This window comes from Ricinus communis, chromosome 1 (genome assembly GCF_019578655.1).
Source record: "Ricinus communis isolate WT05 ecotype wild-type chromosome 1, ASM1957865v1, whole genome shotgun sequence".
NCBI lineage: Eukaryota > Viridiplantae > Streptophyta > Magnoliopsida > Malpighiales > Euphorbiaceae > Ricinus > Ricinus communis.
Genome location: NC_063256.1, coordinates 7,739,590 through 7,767,175, shown reverse-complemented (window position 1 = coordinate 7,767,175; position 27,586 = coordinate 7,739,590). Strand labels below are relative to the sequence as shown.

At 33.1% G+C, this 27,586-nt stretch overlaps 5 protein-coding genes across 7 annotated transcripts; 3 read left to right on the top strand and 2 right to left on the bottom strand.

The window, feature by feature from the left end:
- The first annotated feature begins 354 nt into the window (after positions 1-354).
- Positions 355-5,220, top strand: LOC8259857 (beta-glucosidase 11). Of its 2 annotated transcripts, XM_002523026.4 has the most exons (13): positions 357-1,182; positions 1,266-1,329; positions 1,631-1,686; positions 1,770-1,845; positions 1,934-2,005; positions 2,088-2,175; positions 2,394-2,649; positions 2,789-2,904; positions 3,031-3,248; positions 3,471-3,499; positions 3,568-3,655; positions 4,182-4,272; positions 4,757-5,220. In XM_002523026.4, exons 1-13 carry the CDS (start codon positions 1,054-1,056, stop codon positions 4,989-4,991), a joined length of 1,518 nt encoding a protein of 505 aa, XP_002523072.2. In that variant the 5' UTR covers positions 357-1,053; the 3' UTR covers positions 4,992-5,220. The 2 variants fall into 2 exon arrangements, with proteins under 2 accessions (XP_048235238.1, XP_002523072.2); XM_048379281.1 differs by lacking the exon at positions 1,934-2,005 and having other exon boundaries at positions 355-1,182.
- Positions 5,221-5,555: 335 nt separating this feature from the next.
- Positions 5,556-9,082, top strand: LOC8259856 (beta-glucosidase 11). The gene is made up of 13 exons (XM_002523025.4): positions 5,556-5,951; positions 6,023-6,086; positions 6,177-6,232; positions 6,313-6,388; positions 6,477-6,548; positions 6,636-6,723; positions 6,826-7,081; positions 7,299-7,414; positions 7,518-7,738; positions 7,954-7,982; positions 8,311-8,398; positions 8,481-8,571; positions 8,688-9,082. Exons 1-13 carry the CDS (start codon positions 5,823-5,825, stop codon positions 8,935-8,937), a joined length of 1,536 nt encoding a protein of 511 aa, XP_002523071.2. The 5' UTR covers positions 5,556-5,822; the 3' UTR covers positions 8,938-9,082.
- A 2,203-nt stretch (positions 9,083-11,285) lies between these two features.
- LOC8259855 (beta-glucosidase 11) lies at positions 11,286-14,628 on the top strand. Of its 2 annotated transcripts, XM_015721755.3 has the most exons (13): positions 11,286-11,512; positions 11,620-11,683; positions 11,860-11,897; positions 12,001-12,076; positions 12,178-12,249; positions 12,418-12,505; positions 12,627-12,882; positions 12,959-13,074; positions 13,177-13,397; positions 13,485-13,522; positions 13,614-13,701; positions 13,860-13,950; positions 14,236-14,628. In XM_015721755.3, exons 1-13 carry the CDS (start codon positions 11,378-11,380, stop codon positions 14,465-14,467), a joined length of 1,515 nt encoding a protein of 504 aa, XP_015577241.2. In that variant the 5' UTR covers positions 11,286-11,377; the 3' UTR covers positions 14,468-14,628. The 2 variants fall into 2 exon arrangements, with proteins under 2 accessions (XP_015577241.2, XP_048230177.1); XM_048374220.1 differs by lacking the exon at positions 11,286-11,512 and having other exon boundaries at positions 12,155-12,249.
- A 312-nt stretch (positions 14,629-14,940) lies between these two features.
- Positions 14,941-19,463, bottom strand: LOC8259854 (E3 ubiquitin-protein ligase RFI2). The gene is made up of 6 exons (XM_002523023.4): positions 18,991-19,463; positions 18,439-18,611; positions 16,970-17,028; positions 16,447-16,472; positions 15,985-16,363; positions 14,941-15,564 (listed from the first exon to the last, which is right to left on the bottom strand). The coding sequence occupies exons 1-6, from the start codon at positions 19,220-19,222 to the stop codon at positions 15,141-15,143; spliced, it is 1,293 nt and encodes a 430-aa protein (XP_002523069.1). The 5' UTR covers positions 19,223-19,463; the 3' UTR covers positions 14,941-15,140.
- Positions 19,464-22,193: 2,730 nt separating this feature from the next.
- On the bottom strand, positions 22,194-24,176 carry LOC8259853 (universal stress protein PHOS34). Its single transcript, XM_025158086.2, has 4 exons — positions 23,546-24,176; positions 23,360-23,454; positions 23,060-23,181; positions 22,194-22,475 (listed from the first exon to the last, which is right to left on the bottom strand). Exons 1-4 carry the CDS (start codon positions 23,724-23,726, stop codon positions 22,388-22,390), a joined length of 486 nt encoding a protein of 161 aa, XP_025013854.1. The 5' UTR covers positions 23,727-24,176; the 3' UTR covers positions 22,194-22,387.
- Positions 24,177-27,586: the final 3,410 nt, after the last annotated feature.

Here is a 27,586-nt window from a genome sequence, read left to right as displayed (position 1 = left end):
TAAGATGAGGGTATTAATTAAGGCCTAAAATTTTGTTCGAGGCTTAGCTCAAATGGTGAAAAAATTGCTTTATGGAGTCAGAAGTCACAAATTCGAATAGATATGAGCCTCGGATCAATGGGCAACTGGTGGAATTATTCTCCACAATCTAAACTCCATATCAAAACCAAAATAACTAGAAAACTAGTGATTGTTGACGATGATATTAAGGCACATAATTGCTTTCTTAGATTTAGCAAATGTATAAGTTTTCTATATGATAATTGATATATATTCGTGTAATGAGATTGTTCAATATAAATGATAAGGCCACTTACACCGAGATAATCTTGTTATGAGATTATTTGTAAAATTGAGAGATCACATGAAAACCACGACCTATAATCTAGATCAATTATCACGGCCAAACACCACGTTCTTCGTTTCCTCCAAAAAAGTAGAAAGCCATTATGGTACCGCTTTGGGCATTATCATTCTAATTTTTTCCAAGGTCTTGAAACTTAAAATAATCTCTATAAATAAACACGCCTCCAGGAAAAGAAAAAGAAAAAAAGAGTGATGCATTTTAACACTTAACTTCATTTATCTTATTAACTTAAGCATCAAAATTGGTTCTCCGGTCATATCTCCTGAACTCACTCACTTGTTATTTTACATATTAAAATCGCTCAGTTTTCATGTGAGAACGGATTTAAATTTGCTCACATTACTCGGTGTCATGAGCGTCAAACCAGTTTAGAAATTGAGCTTTGATTTTCTAATTACATTTTGGATAGCAAAAAGACTAACCAAAATCCGAACTCTAATTTACAAACAAAGGGTCGCTATCGGATTCACCTGTCTTAAGTCTTTAAGTAACAATGGTTTGTCTTTAGATATTTACTCTGAACAATTTTCTTCGTCCTGTCCTGTCATAAATAAAGAACCACGCGCCAAGTGTTCGTGTCTGATCCTTGTAATTAGATGATAAGGCTGTCTTCAGTACTTCAGAGCAGGAGGGTGCCAAAATCGAACTGCGCTGTTTATGATTCTGTCCCATTTTATAGTTGATAAATGATGTCGAGGCTTATTGTTTTCCTAAATATAGGACTAGTAATGGTAACTGTCCTTTGCACCGATAAATATAGTAGACAAGATTTTCCTCCTGCTTTTGTTTTTGGCTCTGGCACCTCTGCTTATCAGGTTAGTTTATGGTCTCATCTTCTTGTATCACATTATCATCTTCATGATGTTGTAGTGTAAGTAAATGGTTGGAAATTTGGAAGGTGGAAGGAGCAGCTAACGAGGATGGCAGAACTCCTAGCGTTTGGGATACTTTTACTCACAATGGTCAGTTTCTCTCTTATTTTAATGTCTTTTTCGCTTATTAATTAATCACTTACTTCTGAATCTTTATTCCAAAGCAAAATTCGAAGAATATGATATCCGATATCCAGAAACAACGTCAAATTTTTTCCTTATATTTCACTCGCATTCTCATTTCTCCCCAGTCATTTACTTCTTGAAGTTGATTACTAGTGTTTTGGCGTTTTTTTTTTCTTAAATTATTTTTTGGGGGGTTTGAGTGGGAATGTTTTATAGTTGTTGAATTTTAAAAATTGTGCGAGTTTACCTGAGATTGAAATTCCAGGATTTGTAAATGGTGACACTGGAGATGTAGCAGCCAACCAGTATCACAAATACAAGGTGAACAGACCTGCTCTTAAATTAATCTTTAACTGTTATATCTGATTTCAATAAGCCACATTTTTATGAAATCATCTTTGCAGGAAGATGTTCATCTCATGGTTGAAACTGGATTGGATGCATATAGATTTTCAATCTCATGGTCTAGACTTATTCCAAGTATGATTTTTATAACAGCAGTGCAAATGACTAATATTTTATGGTTCAGTTGATCATTCACAGTTAAGTCTTTATATCTCTCGTTCAGATGGAAGAGGACCTGTCAATCCTAAGGGGTTACAATATTATAACAATCTCATCAATTTGCTTATTAGCCATGGTCGGTCCAAATACTTTTATATCATTTCATGTTTTACATCTTCATCATTGATTTATTGCTTTATCCTTGCTTGATAAAACAGGCATCCAACCACATGTCACACTATGCCATTATGATCATCCTCAAGCTCTTGAAGACGAGTATGGGGGATGGGCTAGCCCAAAGATTGTGTAGGGTACTCAACTGTTGACCTTTTGTTTTCCTCTCATTAGCCTACATGCAGCTCACTCTCCTATTACATAACTCCATTAATCCTAAGAGATGTGAAAGTTTAAGTCTTTTAGCGGAAATCATAAGCCTTGACTGTTAGATTTGGGGATTGGCATGCATTACCTGCAGTTAGCAAAAAAAAGTGACATAACAAGATCTAATCTTTATATGAATGCAGCAGAGACTTCACAGATTATGCAGATGCTTGTTTCAGAGCGTTTAGTGATAGGGTTTCATACTGGACTACTTTAAATGAGCCCAATGCCCTTATACTTGGAGGTTATGATGTGGGTATCTTTCCACCCAGGCGTTGCTCTCCTCCGTTTGGAATCAACTGCACTAAAGGCAACTCCTCAACAGAGCCATACTTGGTTGCTCATCATATCTTGTTGGCACATTCTTCAGCTGTTAGATTGTACAGGAGAAAGTATCAGGTTTACCTATTTTATCCATTTCATTCTTTTTTGCAGTTGATAAGGCAGCTATCAATTTCAATTATACTGTCTATGATGATCTTTGAGACAGCGGATGGTTTTGTTTAGAGAGAATATTCATATGGTCAAGGTGGTGCAGGGCATGCAATTTGGATTTATTGGGATAAATTTGCTTTTGTTTCACTTTGTTCCCCTAACAAACTCAACAGAGGATGTGCTTGCAAGTCAAAGAGCCAATGAGTTTTATGTTGGCTTGTAAGTTGAAAGACCCCTTAATGCCAATCTATTGCTGAGATAATATTGGCCTTTTTCACTTTAGTTATCTTAGGACAGCTTCGTTCGAAATTATACTTATAGTCTTGGTAATAATTTTCTTACCAGGTTTATGAATCCTCTTGTGTCTGGAGACTATCCTGACATAATAAAGAAAAACGCAGGCTTAAGACTACCAGCCTTCACCAATTTCGAGGCCAAACAGGTTAAGGGTTCCTTTGACTTTCTAGGAGTGAATTATTACTTGAGAATGTACGTCAAAGACAACTCTGACACTTTGAAACCAGAAAAAAGAGATTTTGTGGCAGATATGGAAATAAAGTTGGGTAAGCTCCATAATCTTGACAAATAAATTATTACCTTCGTTACTTGGGACTGGAACATTATGTTATACTTTATTTGGTTTAATAAACTAAGCTTCGTCGTATCAACTTTGCAATCATCCCTTGATTTATAATTTTGCCTAGTTTATTCTGTATGCTATATGTGTGTGTTTATGTCAAAAGAACTGAGAATTTTCTTTGAAACTCTTCTCTTTCCCCTGGCAGTGTATGAGAGCAATGCATCAACAAATGAGGTAAAGTTAAAATATTCAACATCAATTTTGGTTTTTAATTGTCTTCAACCACACTTTACCTTGTACAGTATCCCATAATGCCTAGAGATCTGCAATTCGTGCTGGAGTATTTGAAGCAAGTTTATGGCAATCCTCCTATCTACATTCATGAAAATGGTCTCTCTCTCTCTATCTCTGTCTCTGGGCTGATACTTTAAAGCTTGCCTTTGTGAATTATGCTTAAAGTTCAAAATAATGTTGTAACTGATACCATTGCAATATTCTTACGACTTCAAGATGATTGGTCAATCACCTAATCATGGAGTGTTTGCCTTATTGTGCAAGTGGTTAGGGTCGCAACTTTCAACTCATAGCTTTCCCATTTTCTTGCCTTGAAGGGAATGATAATAACTATAACAACAAATTGAACGTTCACTTGGAGTAAGGGAATTTAGATAAGTACAAAGTCGAAACATTTGCAAAATGTAGGCTAAGCATCATCTATATTGAATCACATAATAATTAAAGTTTAGGTAGAAAATTTTGTGTAATGAAGTTTTAAACATCTAATTGAAGTTTAGGTACTGAATTATGTAACTCATGGTGTTATCCTTATTTTGTTGGTACACTTTACCTCGTTGATCCATGCATTTAATTTTATATTTTATGTTATCCATAAGCTTGGTAATGCATTTCTTTCCAGGTCAAATAACCCCACGAAGTTCAGCATTGCAAGACATTTCCAGGATGAAATATATCCATTCATACATTGGGAGCCTGCTGGATGCTGTCAGGTATGGCTTCTCTCTTTGCTAATATCTAAACTTGGCTAAACAGAAAAACCACCTACAGACTTAGCTCTCTTCGCTAAAATGATACTGTCTTTTGCATATCCTAGTCAAAGAAGAGCAACTACATTCTCTTTTAAGCTGTACTAAAAATATTGCAAATACAAGGCTAAAAAAAAAAAAAATTGTTATAGGCGAACACAGATTAAGGGAAACAAAATATCATGGAGGTAATTTCTTCTGTATAAATATCATAATGGAATTTCAGTAAGTGTGTATTTAAGAAGAAGTTGAGTTTATTCCTTCCTTTTCTTCTTTTTTTGATTCAAATGCCTTGTCAAATGGCATATGGGATATGATGAATGATAATGCTCTTCCAACTAGAGATTCTTCCAGGGTTTTCCAGGCTGATTCACAGAATAATTGTTTTCTGTGTTTTCCTGTATTTTATGCTAGTATTCTTATTTTGCTGTCACTTCAAATTTTATAGGAATGGATCAAATGCAAAAGGATATTTTACATGGTCCTTCTTGGATGTGTTTGAGCTATTGGGTGGTTACAATTCAAGCTTCGGCTTGTATTACGTAGATCTAAATGATTCTGAATTGAAGAGGTACCCTAAGCTCTCTGCTCACTGGTACTCTTACTTTTTGAAGGGAGGGAATGTCAGTTCGGAGCAAGTCATACAACTCGGCAAAGAGTCTCCACTTCTTTCGGTAGATTAATATTATTGCATTCGTCCAAATCTTTTTGTCATCCTGTGTTTCTTGCGATGGAGCTAAATTGTATCCTTGTCATTAATAATAATAATTGAAATCAGCAAAAAATCAACTCGATTGTCTAATATCTATCATCAATTGTGAACTCGGACAGAGGGTCAAACTTTTCCTCTCTAACTGTAGATGATGCAGATATTGGAAATAATTGATCGTGAAACAGTGATGTCGTGCAAAATTGTCTTGGTATCATTTTGACTCTGTCAAACCAGAAAGGATTCTGAGGTGGTGCAAATTTCTTTTAGAAATTTCTTTTCCTGGATGTTGCCGAATCTGGCTTTTGCCCATTGTCCAAGATTCCCCACTGCTGCCGGTTTCCGATAAGCAACAAGCACAAAAGTAAAATGCTTTTGACGAAACAGCAAAAAGGCCAAAAACATCCTCCGTGTTGTGGCTTCAAACCGATCGTACACTGCCATGCGTTATTCATACAATAATCTAATTTATTTACAACAAGGATATGTTTGTCTTCGAACAGTTTTTTTGAGTTACTTTTTAACAAGTAATCTATAATTAAAGAAGTATGAACAAGAGTAAGAGGTATGAACCTCGAGTCATTTTTTATGCAATAACTGAATTTTTTTGCCTTAAGTACATTTAAAAAGAAGAAATATGGACATCTTGCTTTTGGCTTGTTGCCTTGGCTATAAATAAAACTTGGACATTTTATAAGTACACTACTCTATCACTACTGAAAGAGGCAGACTCAACTTGGCAGTAATAAAAGGACTGCTTTGTTACTTCTGGATTAAACTGCAGTAGTTAACCGTGTGATTAAGAATGTTAAACATTTATCACCTGCTAATTGTTTTCCTGAACTTAGCAGCGGCAATCTTTTGTGCTGATGAATATAGCAGAGAAGATTTTCCTCCTGGCTTTATTTTTGGTTCTGGCACCTCTGCTTATCAGGTCTGTTAATCAAGTTTCTTTCCATATCTATTCTTGAAAGAGATATTCTAACATGTTTGTATATTTAAAAGGTGGAAGGGGCAGCAAATGTGGATGGAAGGAGTCCTAGCATCTGGGACACCTTTGCTCATGCGGGTGAGGAAATTCTTCTTCCTTTGCTTTTTGAGGTTTGTGACTTGTGGAAACTTGATCAGTATCAATTATTACTTTTCACTGAAATTCCAGGGAAGATGGGCGGGGAGACAGGAGATGTGTCAGTCGACCAGTATCACAAATACAAGGTCAATAAAGATGAACATAAAAATTTGTTACTTTAGTCACAATAAACTTTGTTTTTATCATGATCATGATTTTACTGCAGGAAGATGTCAAACTCATGGTTGAAACAGGGTTAGATGCCTATAGATTTTCCATATCATGGCCAAGACTCATCCCAAGTATGAGTTCTCCCAGCCATAAACTCATGGAAAACAATAAACAAATGAAACCATGATTTATCTGATTGTATAAACCTATGTCTATCAGATGGAAGAGGACCTGTCAATCCAAAGGCCATACAGTATTACAACAACCTCATCGACGAACTTATCAGCCATGGTCACTGCTAAAACTTTCAAAATTAATAAGCAAACCTCATCGAGTTTGTATTGCACTGATTGATCTTTTTCTTTTGGGATAAAGCAGGCATCCAGCCACATGTTACAATGTACCATTTTGATCACCCGCAGGCACTTGAAGACGAATACGGAGGATGGCTGAGCCGGAGGATTATGTATGTCACTCTACCTTTCTGCTGCCTTTCTAAGTTGTTGCTTTTGTAGAGGACAGGGGAGCTCGTATTAATTCCCTGCATGAAATCTTCATGTGGATGCAGAAAGGACTTCACAGCTTATGCAGATGTCTGTTTCAGAGAATTTGGTGATAGGGTTCTATACTGGACTACTATGAATGAGCCCAATGTCCTTCCAATTTTGAGTTATGATGTGGGATTGTTGCCCCCTAATAGATGCTCTCCTCCATTTGGAGTCAATTGTTCTCAAGGCAATTCCTCATCTGAGCCTTACTTGGCAGCTCATCACCTGTTGTTGGCACATGCTTCAGCTGCGAGATTGTACAAGAATAAGTATCAGGTCTTACTAACCCCCCTTAGCCCATTAATTCTAGTTTCCAGGTATTGATAAAGACATCTCCTTCTAATCAAATATGTATTCGATATGGTTCAGCATTCGGTCAATTGGCATATCTAGAATCAAGAATTAATTACTTCTTTAGATACCCATTTTGAAGACAACAGTTCTTTTTTTTCTTTTTGCTTCCTGGACATGACACATGGTCACGTTGGTACAGAGAAAGCAATTTGGATCCATTGGGATAAATGTGTTTGGGTTTGGGTTTTTTCCTCTAACAAACTCAACAGAGGATGTGCTTGCAACTCAAAGAGCTAACGACTTTTTTGCTGGACTGTAAGTTAAATGCTTCCTGTATGCCAATTTGCTATCTGTTTCTCTTTTAGTTAGCTTTGAGCGTCTTCATTTGACATTTAATATGTATGCTTCATGGCTACAGGATAGTGAATCCTCTGGTGTTTGGAGACTATCCTGACACGGTGAAGAAAAATGCAGGGTTAAGACTACCATCCTTCACCGATCATGAATCCAAAGTGATTAGAGGTTCATTTGACTTCATTGGAGTGAATCACTATGTTACAGCACTGGTCAAAGACAACCCCGCCAGCCTAAATTTAGAGCATAGAGATTATCAAGCAGATATGGCAATAGAACTTATCAGTAAGCTTTAAATAAAGCCTATCAGTAAGATTACCAAGCAGATATGGCAATACAACTTATCTGTTTCGAGTTACTTAAGCTATATATATGTAGCTCAACTGAGCTTTTTACCAAGTCAAGTGCTTCTTTCTAAGTCTACTTAGAGCCTGATGATATTCTACCAATCTAAACTTTTTGTTTTTCTTTTAATTCTTGAAATTGATTTTTTGCTGCAGCTGTTGATTTGGCTAATTCATCATTTGAGGTAAGAATTGAAATACACAAAACTACTATTTGTACATAGTAAAGACCTATTTGGCTTAGCAGTTGCAATCAAATGTTTGCTGCTGACAGCTAATGATTGGAGACTGAACGTTAATAGCGAAAATCTTAGTCCTTACTATTTAATTGTTATTCTGAAATGTTAACTGTATACAGCTCTTACCTCTTAACACTACATGTTGGAGCTCAAAATGCGTTACTGCTCATTCAGACAGACTCTTGGCATAACTAAAGCTTTTATGCTAGGATCACATACAAGCTTTGTTCAATAGTATGACTAACATTATATGCTATATATATATCAAACTCAGTATCCTATTAGTCCAAGGGGTATGCAAGCAGTGTTGGAGTACTTCAAGCAAGTTCATGGCAACCCTCCGATTTACATTCATGAAAATGGTAACTCTCTTTCTCTCTTTTCTGTCATATATTCATCAATTTTATGGCATTGCTAAGAATTTGGCATTGTATTTCTTGGCAGGGCAACGGACCCGACGCGCTTCATCCTTGGGAGACACTTCAAGAGTGAAATATATGCAGGCATATATTGGAAGTGTGCTTGATGCTATTAGGTATGGTTTAGCTAATACATTTCAAATTCTTAGAAACGACAGAAGTCTGAAGTTTTGTAATTTTTGTACATAATAACCTGATTTTGATACCTTTTATGTGACCTGAAAATTGGAAGGAACGGATCAAACACAAGAGGGTATTTTACGTGGTCCTTCTTAGACGTCTTTGAGTTATTGGGTGGCTATGAAACATGCTTTGGTCTCTATTACGTGGATATGAATGATCCAGAACTGAAAAGATCTCCTAAGCTTTCAGCCCATTGGTACGCTCAATTTCTGAAGGGAAGAAGAATTGTTAGTTCAGATCCAGTTATTCAGCTTCCACAAAATGTATCAGCCTTTTCTATTAGTCACTTGTTTCAGTAGATTACAGATCTATCAAAATCCTGTATGATATACCTGAAAAAAAGAAAACGTTATCCATTTTATGTATGTGAATTAAGTAATGCTCATGCTCGAAATAAAGTTCAGTGTATATCAACAATTAAATGCAGCAGCATTTCTTTCAAAACCTTATTTTCTTTATCTATAATTTTCTCAAATACTGATGTTGAATGCTAGTACAGAGGGAAGATTAAGATTTTGTCATTGACTGAAAATTGTGAACATTAATTTGCATGGCCTTAGTTTATAATCGAGGCTACTAAGGTTTTTTTCTTTTTAACACGAGGAGACAATATTCTAGTTTCTGAGTCCTCAACCTTTTTCCAACTATGCTGCTACTTAGTAGATCTGTTCATAGACATGGGTACCCTTGTCGCCTACTTAAGTCCGCTCATAAATTTTTGAGTTTGGACAGCAATTGTCCAAACCTACAAAAGTCCGCTTATTTTTTTAGCGGACTTGATAATATATATTTTTTTTAAGGTTTATTTAACAAATATGGTCCGATCCAAAAATTATAAAGAAAATATCATATATTTTTTATGATAGGCCAAATTTAGTAAAAAAATTGAGATTCACATGACCGGGTCAAGGCAAACTTGATCCTAGATTTTGAAAATTTCAAATCCGGCTCGAAGTTTAAACATGTCTACTAGCCAGCCAGTATACACAGCTTTGCATCAAAGCCTGCTTGGCTAAATTGTCGCCGATAGCTAGTAGCCCATAATTGTAGATAATAGTTAATTAATAATTATATTTAGAAAATTATATTTAGTTGTTGTTCATATATTTAATTACTGGTATAAACATAGTTAATAATTCTTTTAATTAAAGGGTTGTATTTGTTATTTTATTTTAAAAAAAAATCTATATATAATATAACTTATTATTAGTATATAAAAATCATTACTTTAAGTTTATTTTTATAACAACATAGTTGATGCAGTAAAGAATAAAATATTAATAATGATAATAATATAAGATTAAGTGAAATAATTAGAAAATATATATAAAAATAGTTTATTTTAAAATATCTCTGAATTATTCATCTTTGCATTTATTTTTTATATTTAAAAAAAATTATGCTAAAAAGAAACAGGGTCGAAATTTAATTTCTTAAATATTTTAGTTTAAAATTAGAAAAAAGAAAGATAATTTAGTCATTATTGAAGCAGATTTGAGCTACAACTGTTAAGAGTTTCAAAAACTATACTAAAGACATTAGCTTAACTGTTTAGAACTGAACAACTATCCAGTATCTTCAACAACTATGCTGAACACCCAATTGATTTCAGTTTAAATATGTAAATTTCAGTCTATACTCAAGAACTAAAAGATATTTTTATATAATTAATTTAGTTAACTAATAGAGAAAAATACAAAAACATATACTGTGGTTAGACATTTTTACACTTAGAGGACTGTAGTTTTTTTCGTGATAAAGAAGTATTTTGTAGTTTAATTTTTTACATTTTTACTATTTTATAAATTAATATCTTTAGATTTTTATAATTTAATATTAGTATAATATTTATTTTTAATAATAAAATTATTTTATAGGTGATTTACCATCAAATCAACTATCATAATATTCTTAAAAATATTATAATTTTATTTTAAAAATTAATAAAATTTAAAAATATATGTTAATTTCATTAAACATAAATTCAATATAGTTAGTTATATGCTAAATCACTTAATAAATGATTTTATTATTAAAAATGAGTATTATACTAATACTAAATTATAAAAATTTAAAATATTAATTTATAAGATAGTAAAATATAAAAAAAATTAAATTATATAGTTTTATAGTCAATCTTCTAAATATAAAAACGTCAAACCATAATATTCTTGATAACACATTAATATTATTTTAGCCAAATAAATTTTGACTGTGAGAGTTGTCTTTATTTCGAGAGGAATATGATATTAGAGTGTCTGTCTCTGTCCTAAAAGAGAATGCAAACAAGAGACAAATAAAGGAAATATTGGAAAAAGAACTTCCATGCAAATGCAGTCAAGGCTTGCGTATAATTTTATTCCAGCAAGTAGCAAATAGTTATCGACAAATGTTTCGACATTAATGTAGAAAAGGCCAACCTCATCCTTCGTGTCTTCCAGAAAAATCCCAACAGTGACAGATACTTGCTGAAAGCTTGAATACAAAGCATACAAGTCGGACTACTTTGTCTCTTGACAATTTATTGTGCACTAAATGAAGTCCAGTAATTTACAAGATATCAATGTCTTCCAGATAAGATTGCGTCATTCTTTTCGTGGCTAGAAATTGATTGGTGCAGTATTTGATTCGCTCTAGATACTTGGTTCAAAAGAGAGACTTTTCAAAGGCCCTTTTAACTACCCGAACAGAAGAAGCATACCTTCTTTTTGCATTAGTAGTACAGTTCATAGGTTGTCAATGAGGATGCTTAGGCTTTGTTTCTTGCTAATGTTTATGCTTAATTTAGCATCAACAGTGTTTTCTGTTGATAAATATAGCAGGAAAGACTTTCCTCCTGACTTTATTTTTGGTGCTGCTACCTCTGCTTATCAGGTTATTTAGGCTTTATTTAGGTTATTTAGCAGACTATCAAGATTTTTTTTCACTTTTGACAAAAGATAAAGACCATACGGTTTAATGGGTCTAGTTTTTATTGAAAGGTGGAAGGAGCAGCAAATGAAGATGGAAGGAGTCCTAGCGTTTGGGATATCTTTTCCCATGGGAGTTAAGTCTCTTTTTCTGTTTAACTTTATTTAATCTTCACTAATTAGTTAATAATTTATAGTGCTGTTAATGGGGCTCTTGAGACTATTACCATTATCATCAATATATAGTAGACTGGCAGTAGGTGTATCAGATGATGCATGATTAAGTGGTTAATTTTCTAACTAATATTCCAGGTGGACACATGGGAGTTAATGGCTATCACAAATATAAGGTTAAGTATGACAAAATTAATTCAATTGCAGCTAAGTTACGTAATTTGAATCATAATAATCCATGTTTTCTTGGAATTTGGGTGATTTCTGACATTCTTGCAGGAAGATGTCAAACTCATGGCTGAAACTGGTTTAGAAGCCTATAGATTTTCTATCTCATGGTCAAGACTTCTCCCAAGTACGATTTCCTTGTGGCAACTTATGTTATGCAATTAACTGTAGAGAAATTTGTGATTTCTTTAATCATGTACTTCAGCTTCTGTATATTATTTTGGTTAGAGGGGAGAGGAGCTATCAATCCAAAGGGCTTAGAGTATTACAACAACCTCATCAATGAACTTGTTAGCCATGGTGAGAACTAAAAGAAGTTCTCTAATACTCTGAGGGAGATGTTTCACTTTTTATCTTGTAGAAGTACTTCCAAATTTCAGATATGCCAGCCAAAATCAATCTATTCCTTTATTATTTATTATCTCTTTTCACTTTAGTTGATCTTTTTTAATCATCTCGATGAATTAGGTATCGAAGCGCATGTTTCGTTATACAATTTTGATCATCCACAATCACTTGAAGATGAATATGCAGGATGGCTTAGCAGAAAGATTGTGTATACTACTACTCAAGTCTTGTTCTTAATCTGTTTCTGTGCACTTGGCGTCACTTTCCCTGCATCATCAAGGACTAAAAGAAGATAATATAGATTATCAAATGTTTATTTCTGATTGTAGGAAAGATTTCACAGATTATGCAGATGTGTGCTTCAGAGAATTTGGTGATAGGGTTTCAACTTGGACTACTATAAACGAGCCCAATATTTTTGCGATGGGAGGCTATGACAAAGGAATAGTGCCGCCTGGACGATGTTCATATCCATTTGGATTCAACTGCCACAAGGGCAATTCCACCTTTGAGCCATATTTGGCAGCTCATCATATATTAGTGGCTCATGGATCAACAGTAAGATTATACAAGCAAAAATATCAGGTACCACTTCATCGTCTGCGCTTATTTTCACAAGGAAATGTATTTCTCCTGTTTCAATAAACACGTTATTTTTCAGGCCAAGCAACATGGAGTTATTGGGGTCACCCTCTATGCCTTTTGGTTTCTTCCTTTGACCAATTCAACAGAGGATATAACTGCTACACAAAGAGCTAAAGACTTCTTGTATGGTTGGTAAGTTTGCAACAATTATATCGAAGGGCAGCTAATCCTTTTTGAAATGGGTTTGGAGATTCAATAAAGTTATTAGCTCTTTTTCTCTTTTTAATCTTTCAGGTTTATAAATCCCTTAGTGTTTGGAGACTATCCAGACATAATGAAGAAGAATGCACGCTCAAGACTTCCAGTCTTAACCAATCAGGAATCCAAATTGGTTAAGGGTGCATTCGACTTCCTCGGGCTGATACATTACACTACAGTTTACATCCAGGATAACTCCAAAAGTCTGAAACTGGAAATTAGAGATTTCAATGCGGATATGGCAGCAAGTATTTTATGTATGTCTTTAACCAACAAATATTAGACTGCTTATGCACTGCTACTCTTTAGAACTGGAAAATTCACCAGTTTCCTGATTCTGGCAGTTGACCCAGATCATCCATATATACTAGTACCAGATGAGGTAAAAAAAAATTTATTCCCATCATTTCTTCTTTATGATGCTGCCGGTAACCATAGTTCACTGTATTACTAACAATTTCTGTCTGATTCAGTATCCTATAAGGGCTTGGGGTCTGGAAGGATTATTGGAGTACATTAAGCAAGCTTACGGCAATCCTCCTATTTACATCCACGAAAATGGTTTTCCTCTCTTTTTATGTGCATATATATGCTCACACTGATTGGTGTGATCATTATAAAAAAAAACTTGTGTTATGTTATGATAGTTGGTTTCTCTTGTGTGATCGTGAATGCTGGACACCATTGCCTTTTATCTAACTGGTGAAGACTTTTGTCAGGACAAACGACCCGACACAATTCTTCATTGCAAGATACGATAAGGGTGGAATATATGCAAGCATACATTGGGAGTGTACTTGATGCAATCAGGTTTTGTATTTCGTATAATTTTATTGTTCAAAGCTGTTCTATTTAACCTCCTTGTTACTGTTTTGCATAGTTTATTAAAAGTCGGTAACTTATTCTGACGAATGTCTCCATCTCCTGTGCTTTAAATTCGATTTGCAATTCTTTAAAAAATATGTCTTCGTTAATTTGAACTCTATTCTGAACAATCTTTTTAACTGGAAGAAACTATCATCTGATACATGAAATGAACCTTCTTATATGTTCATCATTGATTTGGCTTTGTTGAACAATCTTAAAGTTGTGCAGGAATGGATCAAATACAAGAGGGTATTTTGTATGGTCCTTCTTGGATTTATATGAGTTACTGGATGGCTATGGATCAAGCTTCGGCCTGTATTTCGTTGATTATAATGACCCGCACTGGAAAAGACAACCCAAGCAATCTGCACATTGGTACTCCCACTTTTTGAAAGGAGGAAAGGTCGGCTCAGATGGAATTGGCGAGTCTTCCTCAGAGTCACGGCTTGCAACGGTTTAATGCTTCATGTAAATGCACAAACAATGCGGTTTCTTTTAGAGTGGCTTTCAGTTGTAAGTCTACATTTGTTTTCCTGTTAAAATACTAAGCTAATAATAATACAAGTAGTTAAAAGATGGGTGGAAATGGAGCTTGCATTTCAACTCTTTTCTTTCTTTTTAGAGATGCGTCCAGCCAGTAGTGTCTCCCATCTTTAACCATTTTGAGCAGCTATATAAAGGAACATCCAGTCCATGAGATCTCAATGGTCATATATTGGAAAGGAACTTTGCCCATAAAAAGAAGAGCATCTGAGCTCCAAGTTATCATTTATCCTTTAGAGATTGAAATTATTGCAACAATATTAATATTATTTTTCTTTTGAACTCTGCTTCTAGTTCCTCTACTTCAAATTCTGGCATTCCAAGTTGTTGGCTGATTTAAATGAAAGTTCAGTTTAATTGATTAAAGAAAGAAAATCTTCTCATCCAGGGTTGAGAAAGTAACTTTATACAGTTCCAAAAGCCACAAGATAGTAAAGTGCGATCAAATTTACAAAATTTTGGACCAGCATATTGCGATACATAACTTTCAGTTTTTAGTCATTTCAATCGCAATAAACCACATAAATGTTTCCAAAATGGGATAAGTTTCATTGACAAGCTTTTGCAATTGCACTCAATATCAGATCCTCTTAAGATGAGTGCCTATGCCAAAAGCTGCTAGATCTGTTGCCAGGATTGGGTCCACCACCAGTATTCTGATGAAAAGACGCATGCTGGAAATGAGGCAAACGCTCTCTTTCCCGTGCATGAAAATGATTTGGCAAAGGATTTTCTGCTTCTTGTGAATTCTGGCTAGATGAACTTGGAGGAATGATTAAGAAGCCACCACTATGATCATGTTGTGGGGGTGCTGGAACCACTGTTGGCAAGCCCCTTGGACCATCAAATCTCCTGATGCCATGAATTATAGGTGAAGGAACGCCGGGTGGACTGCTTGATTGTTGACGATGGAAAGCATGAGAAATCTGGATCCTTTCATTGGTCCGAGCACCGCTGCCAGGATGGCGAGGAAAGATTGAAGAGACAAATGAGCTGCCAGCTGTAGGACCAGACCTGTAAAAATCAGAAACAAATTCATTAGCATTATGTAGTTGATGGCTCATATGATGAAAGCCCAGCACCATAGATGACACTCTTCTCATTGTTAACAGCAAATGGACTGGCCGAAACAAAGTATTCTATGTTATCTGTAACAAATCATGTAACAGCATTGAAAATGTTGTGCAATTGAAGATATAAAATAACCAGTGGGACTACTAATGATGCAAACATGTATTTCTCAAAAGTAAGAGCATAAATAACCATCATCTCATGAACTGCAGGCACATAAGTGGAAAACCAAGTGCAATGACATTTAAAGAAAATTACCATCCAATTCAAAACCACCAGTACCAAGGATGAAAATCCAACTTTATGTCAATCCTTGGTATGTGCAAGACAAACAGAGATTATTTAAGACTGCACAGTGCTTACCCATGACCAAACACAATTGGATGCGGAAAGGACGTGGATCTTGTCCTTGTATCTGATTCACCAACAGAGGATCTGAATGTCATAGGAACAGAAGCTGGATCGACACCATTTATATGGCTACTGGATACAGAGAAAGGAGGCGAACGGCGGCCCCAATTATGGTATTGGATGTTAATGGCAGGAAAAGCATGGGTACTAAAGATTTCATGGCGTCCAGATAGACCATTCCAGTGATGATTGAAGTTAGGATCATCAATACCATCATTAGATCTTGATGGGTTCGGAGGAATTGGTCCAACATATGCAACATATGAATGAGCCACTGATGATGCAGCAGTATGTTCAGCATATACTGAATGGTGTCCCCTTAAGTCATGATCTAAAATATGAAGAAAAATCATCCATCTTACACTATCATTTAGGTACCAATAGTAATCAGAATATTAATAATAAGACACTTACAGGTGGTTGATGGAGATTCCACTTCCCTGGAATACATAAAGCACCAATTCATCAGCAAAGCAATATTTATGCTATAAAAACAGAACTGCCCAATGTTTTTGAGGGGGAAAAATAATAGGAACATAGGTAAAGAACATCTCAAGGTAATTAAATGCCTTCCAGCTTCCTATTATTGTGACTGTCAACTTGGCCATGTCCAAAGAGGAACAGACCTTACACAAGAAAGCATAAGCAATAGATTAACAGATGCCAAAATTTAAAGCAAAATTAACCATGGAATAAAACAAATCCAATCTAGAAAATTTTCTATTATAAATCCAGCTTACACCCGCATCTCCACTATAAGTCATTATTCTCATTTGCCTTAGAGGAAAATATGAGTAGCCCAAATCTGAGCACATGATGAGAGAAAACTTAGCCTTAATGGACATGCAGGCTCAGTAGGGAAGAAAGAAATTGCAACACAAGACAAGCAGGATGAATATGACGAATAATGAGTAACACAGAAATTAGACTTGCTTACCCAAAAGATGAACCAACTCGTGCCAATTCACCAAAGGGACACCAGTGAACTCTATATGGCTGAAATAAACAAGAAAAAATTGTTGAGACAATATACATAAAACAAAAACCATAAAAGTCTATTTTGGTATAATTAACAACTTCCTTCAAATAAAAGAAGAGCCAAACCCACAGTCAAATTTCTATCATCTGCTTATTAGATCTTGTTTTCTTCTGTGATAATAATATGAAAGCCTCAAGTCTACCTCATACAACCCAACAAATGTACAATTTAAGCCAATACTTGACAAACATATCACCTATGAAATAGTGATAAACCAGAATATCAAGCCAATAGCTAACATCCAAGGGCTGAAAAATGAAAATTATGATTCCTTAACAAAGATGCACCATAGAACTAAGAGCAAAATCAACAAACTTTGTTACTAAGAAGCTCATGCAAAAATCTAAGTGGAGTTGAGTGTAGTGACAGCAGGTTTACAACCCAGGCAGTTCAAAATCAAGCTGCATTACCATTCAAAAGTTCACAAGAATCACCAAATTTATTTCACTTATATTCGGCAAAGGATCTAGAACATAGGCCTGGAGCAACCTTCTTAGCCCAATTTAGAAGCTATACCTGCTTTAATTATTTACCAGTTCTTCAAAGAATACATACAAGCATAGCAAAGATAGAATTATCCCCGTTCATAAACAATAAAACAGATGTCCTCCAGATAACTCAGCATCTCATTGTTCAAAAACGTTTATATCACCAACAGGAAATGTGGTTAGGCAGTCATCATCCCACTTGATAATCGCATTTCAATTAGATGCACAAATTGCAAATAACACATCCACTTTCGAACAGACTCAATATCAGATACATATTTGTTCTAATACTCAATGATTAATGATCTCAGTATATTACAGCCTTATATAAACACAAACATAAGAAACAATGCACTAATAAGTAGAACTCACATATCTGGCTTAGGAATTGGGAAAGACATTACTAGAATAAAGAGATGCAAACATAAAATAGAAAATAATAATAGCTCTCTGACCATAAAGGTGTAAAAGATCAGGCCGATGAGTGCTCCCCACTTCTTCTTTCTACTCCCTATGTGTACGCATTAACAGCCTCCTCTATATTAGGATAAATGTTTTTACAAAAGTTTACATTCTTACAAGTTACTAAATTCCGCGAGAGAGTTAAATTTCCTTCTGGCGCCTTTTAGATTTCAAAATTTTAGCTTCTAGAACTAGATACAAGTCATTTTCCAAGATGCATGGATCAGATTAATATTCTGCCTCATCAAGAAAACGCATTACAGTTTTAACAGCAGCTGTGCACGACCATAATGAAAAGAAATGATGCCATAGCAAAATTCATGCCTTTATCAAATTGCACAAGCTGAATTATGTGTTTCAAAATAACTAGCTGTAAGAACACTGAAGATAAACAAAGAGAAAGCAACAGCATTATACCATTTCAGAATAACTTAGGTCATAGAAGTCCTCCTCAGGAATCCAGTCATCCATGCTCATCTCAGGTAACATACGATTGGAGCCATTTGCATAGAGCCATTGGCCTTTCTCAACTTTTCTGCAATTTGGGCATTGCATTGCTCCTTTCATATTAAATGCTGAACCAATACAATCTGCATAGTGGAAACAGTAAAATATAACAATGACCATACATGTCACATTGTGCTCTTTTAAATAATACACGCTATCAAGTAAATACCCATAAGTACATGTCTTTTACCCTCTTTAGAAATAGAGGACATAGAACAGCAAATTAAAACATAATTGATATTCAAAACTAACAAAATTATAACCCAAAATAAAGCATAGAATTCGTTAAATCTCCTCTAGCTTAAAACTTAATTGAGAAGACCTGCATGCAAATAAAACAATCCTTTGACAGGGTCAACGCAAATAATTAAAACTCAAAGAACTTACAGCATAAAATTTATCCAAAATAAAATAAAATATAATAAATTAACATATGAAAATTAAAACCAAAATCAAGATTACCCAGATGGAATTCATGACCACATTGGAGCTTAGCTCTGGATCTGCCCCCGTTATCCAAAACCGTATCGAGACAAATCGAGCACGAAATCCCAGAAGATGATGGCTCATCCTCATCGGCGCCATCACGGTGATGATCGCCGTTCATCAGCTGAGGAGGACGAAAATGTTGATGACGATGATGATGAGGAGGAGGTGGAGGATGAGGATCAGCAGTCGTGTTTGTTGGACCCATCTTCCTCTTTCTTTCCCAGTTTCTACCAATTAAAAACAAATTTAAGACAAGAAGAAAAAAGAGAAACCCATAAAAGATAATTAGAAATTGCAATAAAGGCAACAAATCTGAAAGCTTTTTCTTGCAAAAGAGAAAAATGAAAAATTGGGTCTGATATTGTTGTAAATGTGGGTACAGAAGTCTATCTATCTTCACCCCTTTCCGTTTTGTTTCTCTCTCCGACCTGTCGGATTACGTGGTTAGGACCTTTCGTGGACTGTCTTGGATTTTACCCTTTTCTTCTTTCTTTTTTTTTCCTTTTAACAATTAATTTTAATAACCACCGTTAGATGTTTGATACAAAAATATTATTATCAATTTTATATTTTTCAATATATTTCTTGTTAAAATTAATACAAAATGCTAGCCATTAAAAAGAAATTATAAATTTAGTATTTTAATTTTATGTATTTATCTATTTTGATGTCTAATTCATTTTAATTAATTTTTTAAATTTTTAAAAATGTTTAATATATTACCGGTTTTATATATTAAAATATTTATTTAATTCATTTTTAATAGTGAATTTAATTTAAATATTTTTATTTAAAATAATATTATATTTATTTTATTTTTTATTTTTTATTTTTATTCATTTTCAACACTATTTTTTTAGACTCATTTGTTTCTTAAAAGATTAAAAATAAAATAAATTTTTTTATTTTTCTTATTCATTTAAATAGAAATTGAAAAAAATTATTTTCAAGCATTCATCTTACAAAATACAAATAAAATATATTCTTTCACCTCAAAACCATAAAATGAGAAAGATGAAGATATCAAGTGTTTAAAAAGTAATTTTTAAGATTAAAAAAATATGAATAAATTTTTTAAAAAATTAATCCAATAAATTTTTTAGTGCTAAAAGAAGATTTGATATACAATAGAAAAAAGATGAAAAATTAAAAAAAAATAAAAAATTATAAGTAATGATGAATAAAGATAATTATAGATCATTTTATATGTAAAATGAATTAAATTATTATCTTAACATGTAAAACTTTTAAGAGACATCATAATAAATATAAATTAGCATATTCAAATACTTGATTGAATAAAAAAATTATTTAAATACTGAAATAGAAAAAGTAAAAAATTAAGATACTAAATTTATAATTAGTTCAAAAAAATTGAATAAATGTGAGTGTGCATATGATCTATATTTGATATTTTTTATTAAACTAATAAATGTAGAAAGACTTTTTCTAAAAATAAAATTGGATTAAGTTAATTTCTCAATGCTAAAGTCCACTATTCTGTATTTATTGAGCATTGAGTTAATAGTCACTGCAATAATAAATCTTAAATTATAATAAATATATAACAAAATGGAAAAGAAAGAACAGATAGTTTTCATTTAATTAGGATTCTTTTATGAAGACATTTAATTAGGATATTGATTCTGTAAAATAATCCTAAAATATGTGGAACCAAATATTTTAGCATATAGTTTACAAAAATGAAGTATTTATTTAAATAAGAATTTACTAACAATTTTATTATATTAAAAAGTTACTTATTGCCTACATAAACTAGAACGAGTGTATATTAGGTAATTAATATTTATCTCAAGAATCTTATGCCTCTGTATTCTGACGTGTTCTTGAGATGTCACATGAACATTCTTAATTTATTTTATTTTCTTTTACCAATTACATAAACATTCTGTGAATTACATTCTTCACACAAAAACAAAATACTCGAGGAAGATCTAACGCTGTAAATTAAGTCATATTGATGGCCTTTTTTTGCACATTACATGTTTGGAGTTTTTACAACTTGCATTCATCAATAAATTTTTATAATTTAATCTCTGCTGTTTCAATTCAAAAGATATTTTACAAGAATTACAATGCTGAAGTTTAATTACGTTCAGAGAATGACAAAGGACAGTGTCAGCCTAGATGATGGCATAAAATCTAAGAACAACTAAAAGAAAAAAAAAAAAAAAAAACCCTCAGTTAAATATAAATAATAAAATATTTTATTTAAGTCCAATATATTTTTTATATATTATCTTTTATTTTATTCTATTTTTATTTTTATAAATATTAATAGTTTTTATTTTTATTTTTTTTATTTTTTACTATAAAAATAAAAATTATAGATATCAATTAATTAAATATATAAAAAAGTCCTTACATTAGGCACTACCTTTCAGGTTGGCTCCCAAGATATTCCTTGAACGATAGGAATCTTAAATATATAAAAATGTATAATCTATTTACTAAATATAAAATAAAGAGTCAAAAACCAAATTTTTTAAAAAGTAAATAGTTCATTAAAATTTCATTTTATAAAAAAAATTATTAAAATAAAGAGTTTAAAATATATAAAAAATTTATTATCAAGAAACTTTTGAGATTGGCTGATATATTAATTTATTATTTAAGTCAATTAATAATTATTCACCAGGTAGATAACAAATATATTTTTTAAATAATTATTCATTATGTAAAGTGTATATGGCTTAGATACATTACGTAAAATTCTTTCAAGTCGATCCAACTGGCACTTTCAACATGTCTAAGTCCGAACTGAAGAGAAATTAAATAAAAGTGTTTCGTTGCAGACAAACATGCATAAGACTCGTTCCTTCTTGTGGCTTTTGGATCCATTCTCTCGTAGGAAACGGATGAGGCAGATAAGATAACTTTACGCTTTCTATCAGGAAGGATCCTACAGTCAGCATCTGTTGTTATTTCTTGTATTATTGGGAGGTGCAAGTTCAAATCCATATATAATTTTCTGTTTTTTTTTTTTTCTCTATATCGAGGCTTCGTCCGTACTCGACTCGTTCATCACATTAAACCTATATCTCTTTTCAAGCTTCGGCTTAAGACAAGTATTTTACCTCTTGTCCATACACTAGAGCAAGAACTTCACAGAGAAATTGACAGATTATGTTAGCCACCCACAAAAATGACCAAAATAACATGAAGATTGGGGTTAATCAACCCGTTTATGATTATAAATTAAAAGTAAGGAGACAGCAAACACCAAATACATATTAAACAAGATGGTCCGCAGAAATACATGAATCTGTGGCATTGACAAGGTGCACAATTATTTTCATTAAACACGAGTAAATGATGCAATTACTATCATAGGAGCATATGAGGTTTCTCAGTGTTTGATCTTAGGCCTCTTCACAATCATCACACTGCAATGAGCATGGTGTGAACAATAGTCACTCACGCTACCTAGAACCGCCCTGCAAATAAGAAGAGAGACCTGAAGTTAACAAGCATCCTCAGACTTTAGAGGCATTTATTTAAGACAGTATGCAAGCATGTGGTAACAGGGCGAGACTGGAATTCTGAGAAGCCTCGTGCAATGTTTACTGCACAGTTAATTTGAGACTGATTCACATAGTAAGCTGCCTCTCTCAATATATATATCAAACTTTTTTTTTCTTCCCTCTGTTATGAAAGTATACATACGGGATCCAGATCTCTAGAATTTCAACATCCAATCACACTAATTAATCAAAAAAATTAATATAATCCCTTCTGTAAATATGTAAAAACACTGAATATTAAAATTAGAATATTGAATTATATTAAAATAAAATAAAAATAACATAAAAAGGGAATCTTTTTCTTTGGTTTGGAAGTTCCAGTATGTTGTCTGTGGATTTCACTGGGTGTGTTAGGCCAAATCGGTGGATGAATTACACATATTGGACGATAAGTATCCTATTTAATGTAATTAATTGATTTATGTCGCACATCCAGTAGTAATGGGTGCATAAAAGTAGGCAAGAGATTCTCCTGAATAGACAATAGACGTATATACCTTTTAATGGCTCCATAGCCATGACTACCCACAACCAGTATTGAAGCATGGTGTTTTTCTACAGCCTCACAAAGAACATTCCTAGCATCACCTTCGACCACTTCATATACTACATCATTCACCTGCAGTGTGTGTATAACTGACAGTCAGGAGAACAGTTTTTTGATTGATTTCCAAATAAAACATATATAAATTCAGTTCCAGGTGAAAAGTCGAGTCAACCAGAAACGTAAATTAATTAAAAAAGAAGAAGAAGATATGAAAAAATGGTTACTAAAGCAAGCAGTGAAAAATAATCACCGATTTACTGGTGCACTTCTCCTTAGCTTTCTCAACAACTCTAGCAGCTATCCTCTTTAAATCAGCATCCACATAGGGCAAAACCTCAGCAGCTCCTAAATAAAAATAAATCGCAATTAGAAATTAATTATTCTATTTTTTAAAGAAACAAAATAAAAAATGACAAATATTTGAATGAGAAAATACCAGGTCCAGCGAGACCAACGGCGGAGGCGGGAGTAGGTTTAGAGTGAACGACAACGAGCTTAAAAGGAGAACTAGGGCCAAAAGGAACGAAGAAATGATCGAGCGTCCACTCCAAAGCGTACACGCTATGCTCGCTGTCATCGATTCCAACTATCATCACTTGTTTCTCTGCGGTTGCCATTTTTCAATCTGAAATCGGAGAACTAAAACTTTGATTAGGAATTTTAGTTTGGAAGGGATGGTTTTCAAGCAGAAGAAGGGAAGGGACCAGAAGAATACAGGAAGATAGAAAGTATTATATTCGCGTATGGATTATGATTTTATGATCGTGATTTGCTGCGCATCTTGAAAAGGAAGTTAAAAATTAAAATACTGCTACTGCTTCTGCTGGGAAGAGACGTTGTCGTTTTGTTAGATTTATTTTGTTATTTCTGCCAGTCTGGCTCATACCGAATCTTACCGCCCGGTTTATAGCAACTAGCAGGTATGAGAAAAACCGATTGTTGTGTTGTCGCGATGTGAGGCAGTTATTATTGTGAGAAGGAAATGATCAAAGTCAAATTGAAGAGTGATATCCAAACTCAATCAGCCATTTGATTGTTGAGGAAAGCCACCTTTCTCTCAATCTTGATCTCGGGTCAAGGGTCCAGACGACCCGATTAGTCTGCAACAATGCAGCAAATTTTCCTTTTATCTTGTATTAACCCGTGATTTAGCAGTGTAATTTTCCACATTATCACCTCCTTTTGTTAGACTATAGTTCCATTTTGAAGCATAGAAATGAACCGTGGCCCATTACACTTCTGAGCAGCAAAGCCCTTTTCAGAAGCTAATATTTAGCTTAGCTATCTTTCCAGCGGCCCCAAAAAGAAAGAGCTTTGTCCAATGTAGGCTGTCTTTCCTGTGTAGATCCAACGGGTTTTTCTACAAACCCTCGGATGATGACTGAATTCAAAATTGAAATGGCTTTAATACCGTCGATTTAGAGGTCCGTTGGTACGGTTTCTAGATGATAACTTTCTTAATAAAATTTCTCTGAATAAATTCTTCATTATTATTAACTGAACCCAATATTTATTATTAAGCAGTAATCATTGAACTAACGAATAATGTTGCTTGTATTTTTAAAATTTTACGCATTAAAAGAAATTCCAATTGCATATAGAATAATTTCAGAAAAGAAAGAAATACACTCAATTAGTAAGTAATATAATACTTTTAAAATAAAAGAATGGTGTATGAGAAATTAAAATAATCCCATTTATCTAAAAGAGAAACACAAAACCTATATGACAAGCAACATGGTGAGATCTCAAACACATAAAGGAAAGCCCGATTTTCTATTTTTTTATTTTTTTACTTTGTTGTCAAAGTAAATATTCAAGTAGAATAAGATTTATAATTTTTTGAAATAATGACTTACATTGTAATCGGTTGAAATTAATAAAAAATATAAAATTTATTTATAAATTTAAATTTTGTGTGCTTTGAATGAAATGAAAATTAATTTAGAATTCTACGTAATCAAATTTGTATTGAATTAATTATAATTAAACTAAATTTTAACATAATAAGTAAAAAATTTAAATGAATTCTACATTAATTTACTAATATATTCCACAATGTCAAAACATCTCTTTTAACTTTCTCATTTTCATTATACTTTCTTTTACATATTTTTTTTTAAATAAAATAAAATTTTTAATAGATTTTAACCAAATATAGCATTAAGATGTAAATAAATTTACTTGCTTTAACTCATTTAAAGCACAAAATCATGGTAGTTAACTGTATTAATGTATTAACTTATTATACACGATATAAATAAATACAAGTAGTATACATTATAGTCGATTATTAACCAAGTTTGGGTGTCTAAAACTTATAATTTTAATAACAAAGGGATGAAACTTGAATTGTAATTTATATATGTCATGAGAGCTTAATAGATTATATTTGTAAGATATAGTTATAAATTAAATTGAAAGAAAATATTAAGTAAGCATAGCTTGATAGTAACGAAGGGGAAAAAGAAACACATCATGTGTTACGCATGTACAAGGCAAGTAAAGAAGGAAGGAGGTGCTGTCTTCTTCCTTACAGAAAGAGCTGAGCAGCACTTCTCCTGCTTCAAAAAGCAAAGTTGAGCCTTACTCAGCTGATGTTCTGGGATAATGTCGGGCTGGGGTGTCCTTCCCTAGATTAGCCTCCTTTTTTATTTAAAAAAAGAAGAAACAAAAAAAAAGTAACAGCAAGTTGAGTCTCACTTGCAGTTCCCCCATCAGACTTCACCATATTTTAAAACATATTTGTAGATAAAACTAAATTATTAATACTTTTGTCGTGGTGTTTATGTTTGTCAACCAAGCAGTTTTTCTAAAAAGAGGCATAGCCCACAGAATTGAAGAAAGACCGACGGGGATGTAAATACCAAAGCTGGGAAATTGTGGTTCGTCTGGGTGTTTCGATTTGGTATCAACTTTATGGCAAGTGGGGAGTTCATTATTGGACAAGCAATTCGATTACTTCAGAGCATAAACGATTTGAGGCAAATGGGAGAATCTACCTTAAATTGTGCCTATTGCCAATTACTATATATGCTATCTGTTGAGCCCCAATTCAACGAAGAATTGAGAAAGAAACCACCACTGCACTTTCTTGATACAAAAAGGGAACAATTTTCTGAAAATTTTGATTTCAAAAGTTGTTCGCAATAGTTAACATCAATTTTGAACAAATGCACGATGATCTTATCTATAGATTAGGAAAATTAAGTGGATGGTTGGTTTTCACTTTCACTGTCCAATAAGTCAAAATACAGATATGAAGGAATAATAGAAATAGGATTCTTAAATTGATGAACTGGGAGATGGCCATGGCCAGTGGCTCCTCCACTCACTCTGTTAATTTTATATGCTTTCCTTAAAAGTCCATTAGAAAATGATAACACTGCCGATATTTTTTCTTTCTTTTTTCTTTTCAGTGTTGACGCAAAAGGCCATTATACACTTTATGGAATGGATTCTCAACCACCCAATAACCATTCAAAAGAAAATCAGAAATAATAATAGCAGAAAGAAGAAGAATGGACAGACGTGACATGACCCATTTTCGCTAACACCATTGTTGTAAGATTACTATTAAAAATAACAATGGCGAGTTCATCATGGTATGCACCATCGATCATCAAAAAGGAAAAGGAAGAAAGCAAGCTTCAACTAATAGCTATGGACCTGGCTGAAGACTAAAAGAAGAAAAAGTTAAAATTTGATTTGCCTTTATTATTACAATCGACCAGATACATGGTTGCAAAAGGTTTCGTGCCTATTATCTCCGTTTATTAATACCATTGGCGGCCAAACAATTGAAGCAGAACAAATACCTCCACTGGGTTCATCTCATCACCGACACATATTACATTATAGATATTTTTTATGCAGTCTTACACATTTTTTTTTTCAGATTATACGTTGTAGATCTTTTTATGACTTACATATTTTATTTAAAAATAAATAAATAATATTTTAAAGAGCTAATTAATTCTACTCCTCATCTCTTACTATTATTTAAATATTTAATTCAAAGCCGTCCAGCAATTAAAAAAAAATCTCTTAATAAGATTTTAGTATTTCAAACCAATAAATTAAATGATATAGTCAATAATATTCTTTTAAAATTTATACATTCTAGTCTCTCTTTTAATTTTATTTAATTAATTAAATATTATTTATTCATAATTATATATCAAATAATGAGTTTTATGTATATATTAGATGCTATATAATAAGTGTCGAAAACTGTTTAGTTGCACAGTGCCTCATAAGGATAAGCATAATAGGAATTTTTTTATAAGGCTAAGCGAAAGTTTGAACTATGAATCACCATCGTGTCCATAGTTTGAAAACGTAGAACGTGTATTTTCTTAAACGACAAGCAAGTAATTCTGACGACAATCAATTAGATTTCAGATTTTCATTCGTTCACCCGATGATCTAAATTAATTCAAATTATATATTTTTATTTATATATTAAATTGATAAA